Source organism: Sabethes cyaneus, chromosome 2, assembly GCF_943734655.1.
Source record: "Sabethes cyaneus chromosome 2, idSabCyanKW18_F2, whole genome shotgun sequence".
In the NCBI taxonomy this organism is placed as follows: domain Eukaryota; kingdom Metazoa; phylum Arthropoda; class Insecta; order Diptera; family Culicidae; genus Sabethes; species Sabethes cyaneus.
The window spans coordinates 81,620,605-81,629,004 of NC_071354.1; the positions used below are offsets into that span (position 1 = coordinate 81,620,605).

Here is an 8,400-nt window from a genome sequence, read left to right on the forward strand (position 1 = left end):
TTCCGGAGAATCGCGTGGGGCCAACCCCTTTCCTGTTTGTCATCGGGAAGTGCTCAATTTTGCTCATTCTCCTCTATTTTTAACATTTTCTTACACTTATTGGACTATACCAAGTAAGGCTTTGAGAAAATAAAACTCAAAAACCAACTAATTTTGTGTAAGGAAGTCCGCAGAATCAAATAGGGTTTATCCAATTTAGTTTAAAGCGTTGTCGACAGTCGGCCATGGCAAGTCTCGGATTAAAAACCTCACCATGTCTGTTCTTTCTTGCAGGGGGTGTTCTTTTTTACGCAACTCTAGTCTCTCTATAGGGTACGGGTGGGTATTTCTAGCCCATTAAGCGGTAGCCTGAACAATATTCAGGAACTACGTTGAAACTATATTTATTCGAGACAAGATTTTTATACCAGTTGATAGAATAATATTTACTGAATATCGGCGTGTATTTTGGTCTTAATAAAATGCTACTGAATTTGAGTTATAGTCGCGAGAAATGATTAAGTTGCTGCGGCTAAATTGAACCCATTTTCTATAGTGGTGTCTGTGTTTTTTAAATCCGACAGGCCGAAATAGTTAGCACAGCGATTAAATGCTTTTCAAAAACAGATCAAAAGAGACAAGAAAAGAGAGACCGATGGATAACTTCTCGCTATTGCCTACATTCCGGGCTCATTGAAGATAAGTAGTTTTGCAGTGACAACAGCTTGCTGCTGGCGCTAGTGTATCATTGAATCGTTCATATACAGTAGCGCCAGTTCACTCAAATACCAGATATGTCAGCACATATATTGGTAGTAGTGTAAATAACGCACCATATGCTGGAATTAAAAACAAAATGCTGCTAATGGCTAGTGAATGAAAATTGATTTATATTTTCATATCAGAGGGGAATTTTTGTGTTCTTCCGTGATAAAAAGAAGTAGAATTGTTCTGTGATAGCATATTCACAGCTGTTTAGTTTCTAGAGTAAGTAAACGTGATCATAATTGTGTGTTTTTCAAACCATCATCAAGAGCGGATACGCGTAAGCGATTGCTACTGATTTTTTCAGCCTGGTTACGTGCTAGTGGAAAAACAGTGGTTTTGATGTTTATTGAATAAAATTAAGCAAACTACTTCATTTTTATGAAACTAGTTGTTCACAGTAAAATTGGAACTGGGACCACTGTAAAGGCTTGACGTGAGTGTGCGTTCCGAGCTCTAGGCCAGACGACGGTTGACGGTTTGACAGCTGAGTATTTTGATATAACTAAAGCTAAAACGTGGAATTGTGCTGGCGAAAGTTGTAAGTGGGCTTAAAATACTAACTATAATATGTAACTGAACTAGTTTAAATTTCTTGAGATACAGATAAAGGAAGGAAGAAGTTGGAAATTTATAGTTTGAAAGTATAGACGAGAAAGAGTTACAGTAAAGTAGATTTGAGCGAAAGAGGAAGAAAAGTTTACTGAAACACTGAATGTAAGTTGAATAGAAAATTTATATAAATTGTTAAAGAGTTAATTAAAATTAAAATTACAGTTTGAAGCTGCATAATACTTTGCTGCTAACAAAACAGTGTTTGCTCTGATCCGAACAAACTTCAAAATTCACTGTAATCGAAGGTTTACTAACGTTCGGATCATTGAAAAGTTAACGCGATGGACGGTACCGGACATTGTATCAAATGCGATCAACAAGATTCTGCCGACAACATGGTTGGCTGTGACTCTTGTTCTGCTTGGGCACACTTCGGATGTGTAGGTGTAAGTGATTCCATCGCCAACTCGGATCGAAGCTGGAAATGCGACAATTGTAAAGGCGATGCAGTAAGTCGCCATTCAGTTGCTAGTTCGCACACAAGTAGCCGATCTAGACGGGCGGAGATTCAACTACAGTTGATAGAGGAACAGCGTGAACTGAGACTGAAGCAGCAAGCAGAGGAGGACGCGATCCGGCAAAAACGCATCTCTGAAGAGGATGAAATGCGAAAGCGCAGGGCAGCAGAAGACGAAAGGTACCTGAGGGAGAAGGCGGAGCTTCAAATGATCGCGGAAAGTAGTGAAGTAGGGAGCAGGAAAAGTGGGCCTTCTATTCGAGCAACCCGTGACAGGCTACAGCAGTGGTTAATAGATCATCCACCAGTGGTGCAATCGGCACAGATAGTCAGTGAAATCCAACAACCCGTTACTTCTGGCCCAAGTACGTCGAAGCAATCTGAAGAACCCGACGGTTCATCATTGATTCCGCAGTCCAGTTCCACGCCGCGGGCAAATCAGCCAGGGCACGTTATTTGTAGTGCGTTTGAAATCCCAGCAACTATAACCCAATCGACACCTACGCCGGTGACCACTGGTGTATCTGGTACAATAATGACGCAACCTCCAGACGTCCTTACGCAGTCTTACGCAGAATCTTCCATTCTATTAATGCAATCGCCGAATGTTCCCGTATCCGTTGGAATTTCAAGTACAGTATCTAATGTAGTTCTAACCACTAGTGGTAGTTTACAATTAAGTAAAACTGATATACCGATAGCTAGTACCGTTAGTTCACAAGGTAATTTACTAACTCACGTTACTTTGGCACCGATAATGGCTACTACTAGTTTTAATCAGTCACAGTTGAATCAAAACGTACCATACAAAAGTCCCTCGCCCGCAATGCCTCCGCCAAGCGTACCGCAATGTGCGGTCGATATATTCAATATCTCTTCAACAAATCCAGTAACAGCAAACATGTCCTGGAATATAAGCTCAGTTCATAGTGCTCCTAGAGTTACGATCCCTCATTCCATTACCAACCCTCTTTATGGGGGAGAACTGCCGTCTCTCGTACCCCCTGCAGTTAATAACAACTCGCGTGGTGTGGGACTAACGTCTCTTGAAGCAAACGTGCCTAATCATAATGTTGTGTATGGCACAGGATTACCATCTCAGGTTTCAACTTCTGTCTCTATGCAGTCAACGTACAGTGTGGCTATGTCCCAGTGCAATCCAGTGTTACAGTCAGCCGGTGTTATTCCAAGCTATCCACAATTGTATTCGTATCCTAGGATGAGTACTGCCGTTACCTCAAATACCCAGAGCATACAGGGACCTTCCACAGCGCAAATAGCAGCACGCCAAGTCATTCCGCGAGAACTACCCTCGTTCTCCGGTGATCCACGTGAGTGGCCACTCTTTTATAGTTCCTTCCGAAACAGTACGGAAACATGTGGTTTCACAAACGCAGAAAATCTCTCAAGACTACAAAGAAGCTTAAAGGGGCAGGCACTAGACTCAGTTAGATGCCGCCTGCTGATACCGGAATCAGTGCCGTCGGTCATGGAAACGCTACGACAACTGTATGGTCGACCGGAGATTCTTATTCACACGGTACTGCAAAAGGTGCGCGCAGTCTCTCCACCTAAGAGTGACAATTTACCCTCGCTCATTAACTTCGGCCTGGCGGTTCGGGACGCGGTGGATCATATGATCATGTCCAACCTGCAAGACCACCTTTGTAATCCCATGCTATTACAAGAACTCGTGGAAAAAATGCCATCGCAATTGAAGATGCAGTGGTCTGTCTATAAGCGATCGAAATCCGTAGTCAACCTGGCGACGTTCGGGGAATTCATGTCTGAAATAGTTCAAACGGCGTCTGATGTAACCATCCCAGAGATAATAGATGATCCTGTCGTGAAAGCTAAGAATCGTGATAAGCAAAAGTTGTGCCTGCATGCACATGCGGCAATGGAAGATCGAGGAGAGACCGAAGATCAAATATCGGGAAAGAAAGGTTGCTGCTGCTGTAGCAAATTAGACCATGTGATAATGAATTGCGAAGAGTTTAAAGAACTGGGTGTCGACGGTCGATGGAAAATTGTAAGACTGAAGGGGCTCTGTAAGATGTGTCTTATCCCGCACCGAAGGTGGCCTTGTCGGTCGGGAAAGGAATGTGGAGTATATGGATGCCGCATTCGTCACCATGAGCTCTTGCACTCTGGCAATGTGATATCATCGGGCAAGCCAGATAGAATCACAAGTGAAACCTCTCATCACAACCATCACGCGTCCGTTCCCCATTCACTTTTTCGATATCTTCCGGTTACCATCCACGCAAATAACCGGAAAATTAATATCTTCGCTTTCTTAGACGATGGTTCCTCAGCTACACTTATTGAAGATAACATCGTGGCAGAATTAGGAATCACAGGTCCAGTCGACACACTTCTTCTAAGCTGGACTGGCGACGTAACGCGCGAAGAGACAAATTCCAAGCGAATCAGTGTATCGGTTTCGGGGCAGATGGGGCTGAAACAGTATAACCTTAATAACGTACGCACAGTAAGCGCATTGAAGCTGCCACCGCAAACATTACAGTACGAGGAACTTACAAATATGTATCCGCACTTGAAAGGCCTCCCTATCCGCAGTTATTCAAACGCGATTCCATCCATGATAATTGGTGTGGAGCATGCCCGTCTTTTAACGACGCTGAAGGTACGAGAAGGGAAAGACCACGATCTGATTGGAGCTAAGACACGACTAGGTTGGTGCGTGTTCGGTAAGACTTCGAAAAAAGCGGATTTAGTAGAGCGACTAGAATTTCATGACGACCTTAACAATCGGGAGCTTCATGAGCGGATGCGACAATTCTTTTTAGTTGAAGAAGCCGTCGTGACAAGGGATCTTACACCGGAAAGTGAATTGAAAGCTCGCAAAGTACTTGAAGCGACCACTAAGCACGTTGGCGACCGGTATGAGACGGGATTACTCTGGAGGCAGGAGGATCCCGTTGTGCCTGATAGTTACTCGATGGCTCTTCGAAGATTGGTTTCTCTGGAGAGAAAGCTTAGCAAGAATCCAGAGCTCTATAAAAGTGTTCAGGAACAGGTCACGTTGTATGAGCAGAAAGGGTACGCTCATCAAATCACCGAAAAGGAGCTGAAATCCACAAAGCCTGGTAAATCTTGGTACCTACCGCTGGGGATAGTTCAGAACCCGAAGAAACCAGGAAAAATACGGTTAATCTGGGATGCTGCCGCACGAGCTGGTGGGATGTCCTTCAATGATATGCTGCTCAAGGGGCCTGATATGTTGACATCGTTGACGGACGTTTTAATGCGGTTCAGTATGCGCAATGTTGGGGTATGTGGAGATATTCGTGAAATGTTCCACCAAATTCGCATCCGGGAACAGGATAAGCAATTTCAACGCTTTCTGTGGCGGAAGTATCCAGCGGAAGCACCACAAATTTATGTGATGGATGTAGCAACTTTCGGAGCGACGTGCTCACCATGCTCAGCACAATATATCAAGAATATGAACGCTCGAGTATGGGAAAAATCATACCCGAAAGCTTCCGAAGCGATTATCAATGCGCATTACGTAGATGATTTTCTGGATAGCGTCGATACAGCAGATGAAGCAGTGGAATTAGTTCGGGATGTGCAGTACGTTCACCAGCAGGCCGGATTCGAGATTAGAAATTTCTCTTCCAATGCCCCGGAGGTATTGGACCGTCTGGGGGAGTCGAGGGAACCATGCAGCAAAACCATGAATTTGGAGAAACCCAAACATGTGGAAAGAGTGCTCGGGTTGGTATGGCAGCCGTCACTAGACGTCTTTACGTTTGACATCGGAGGTCATGCAGACATTCGAAAGCTCATTGAGAGTGAAGTCGTGCCAACGAAGCGCCAAGTACTGAGAACGATTATGACACTGTTTGACCCTTTAGGATTCGTAGCTCATTTCACTGTAGGCGGGAAAATTATCATGCAGAATGTGTGGAAATCTGGTACAAACTGGGACGAGTGCATTCCGGAAGAGTTAGTGTATGAATGGCGCAGATGGGGTTATATGTTGTTGCAACTGGAACAAGTGCAAGTTCCTCGATGTTTCTTCGGAGGTGTAGATGGAAAGCAACTGACGAATATGCAGATTCACATGTTCGTAGATGGAAGTGAGAACGCGAGTGCTTGCGTGGCATATTTGCGGATCGAAGATGGAGACTTTGTACGGTGCGCCTTGGTGGCGGCAAAAACAAAGGTGGTTCCGTTAAAACCACTCTCAATCCCTCGTATGGAATTGCAGGCTGCGATGATAGGTAGTCGTCTACTAGATAGTGTTTGCTCCGCTATGACTTTGCCTATACGGCAGCGGTACCTGTGGTCCGACTCTTCCACGGTTCTTTCGTGGCTTCGGTCAGACAGTCGTCGATATCACCAGTATGTATCCTGTAGAGTAGGGGAGATATTGACTCTGACAAACGTCGACGAATGGAGGTACGTGCCCTCAAAGCTAAATGTTGCCGATGATGCGACCAAATGGGGAAATGGCCCTAGTTTCGACCCCACAAGCCGATGGTTCGCAGGACCAAGCTTCTTGTTCCTTCCTGAGAGCCAATGGCCCGTACAAAAGCAAAACGTCTATACGGACGAGGAGCTACGACCTGCACATCTCTACGTGCATGGTTCTGTCGTCAGTCAGCCGCTCTTACAATTAAATCGTTTCTCCAAATGGGAGAGGCTCCTGCGTACTGTAGCATTTTTGCTGAGATCAGTGAAGCGGTTTCGAAAAGAAGTAGTGTCTGGACCACTCACCAGCGAAGAGCTTTTCCAGGCCGAGAATCGATTGTGGAAAATAGTGCAGGCAGAGGTATATTACGAAGAACTACGGATATTAAAACACAATAAGGGAAACGGAGCCGAAAATTCGCTACAGTTGGCGAAATCGAATTCAATGTATAAGTTGTCGCCTTTTCTGGACGAGTATGGGGTGATAAAAATGAATAGCAGAGTTGTAGCTGCAGCAAGTAAGCATCTACGAGTTGCCCATCCCATCATACTACCGAAAAACCACTACCTAACGTTATTGCTTGTCGACAGCTATCACCGTCGCTTTCTTCACGGCAATAATGAAACGGTGTGCAACGAAATGAGGCAGAAATATCAAATTTCGTCATTGCGGCGCGTCATTAAACAAGTTTCCCAGAACTGTCAGTACTGTCACGTCTACAAGGCTGTGCCTAAGTACCCGATGATGGCACCGTTGCCAACAGAAAGGCTTACGCCCTTCATTAAACCGTTTACACACACAGGGATTGACTATTTCGGACCAATCCTGGTCAAACAAGGGCGCAGCCTGGTGAAACGCTGGATAGTCTTATTTACATGCCTGACAATACGTGCGGTGCACTTGGAAGTTGCCTATAGTTTGTCGGCACACTCTTGTATCCTTGCTATCAGGAGATTTGTTGCTCGTCGAGGCGCTCCTCAGTCATTCATGTCCGACAACGGGACTAACTTCGCAGGGGCGAGCAACATTTTAGAAGCGCAGTTAAAGAAAATTGGCGAAGAATGTGCGGTGACATTTACTAATGCTCAAACTTCTTGGCATTTCAACCCACCGTCTGCACCACACATGGGAGGTTCGTGGGAGCGGCTAGTGCGATCCGTAAAGACAGCGATGAAGGCAATGGCTAGTGACGAAATTTTGGAGACGGTAGCATTAGAAGCGGAATCGATCGTCAATAGCAGACCTCTAACTTATATTCCCCTAGATACCGAACAACAAGAGGCTCTAACACCAAATCACTTCCTTCTATACGGATCACAAGGAATCAAGCAACCAATAAGTCACTTGGAGTATGAAGGAGGTACCCTTCGAGATAGCTGGAAATTGGCGCAATGCCTGATAGATCTATTTTGGGAAAGATGGATAAAGGAGTATATTCCTACGATCACTAGACGTACGAAGTGGTTTCATCCAGTGAAGCCGCTCGAGCCTGGAGATTTAGTCGTGGTGGTAGACGACACTCGGAGGAACGGGTGGGCTAGAGGACGAGTCATAGAAGCGGTGAAAGGTGCAGACGGTCAAGTCCGGCGTGCGCTGGTTCAAGTCAAGGATGGGTTACTATGGCGACCTGCTGTTAAACTGGCTCTGCTGGAAGTACATGCAGATAAGAACGAAGGAACGAGCCAGATGACTGACCTAGTTCCCGAAACCACACGGGTGGGGGGATGTTCACAGTAAAATTGGAACTGGGACCACTGTAAAGGCTTGACGTGAGTGTGCGTTCCGAGCTCTAGGCCAGACGACGGTTGACGGTTTGACAGCTGAGTATTTTGATATAACTAAAGCTAAAACGTGGAATTGTGCTGGCGAAAGTTGTAAGTGGGCTTAAAATACTAACTATAATATGTAACTGAACTAGTTTAAATTTCTTGAGATACAGATAAAGGAAGGAAGAAGTTGGAAATTTATAGTTTGAAAGTATAGACGAGAAAGAGTTACAGTAAAGTAGATTTGAGCGAAAGAGGAAGAAAAGTTTACTGAAACACTGAATGTAAGTTGAATAGAAAATTTATATAAATTGTTAAAGAGTTAATTAAAATTAAAATTACAGTTTGAAGCTGCATAATACTTTGCTGCT

The 8,400-nt window shown here is 44.7% G+C and overlaps 1 protein-coding gene across 1 annotated transcript; it reads left to right on the plus strand.

Moving 5' to 3' along the window:
* Positions 1-1,640: 1,640 nt before the first annotated feature.
* Positions 1,641-8,000, plus strand: LOC128735635 (uncharacterized). Its single transcript, XM_053830120.1, has one exon. It carries the CDS (start codon positions 1,641-1,643, stop codon positions 7,998-8,000), a length of 6,360 nt encoding a protein of 2,119 aa, XP_053686095.1.
* Positions 8,001-8,400: the final 400 nt, after the last annotated feature.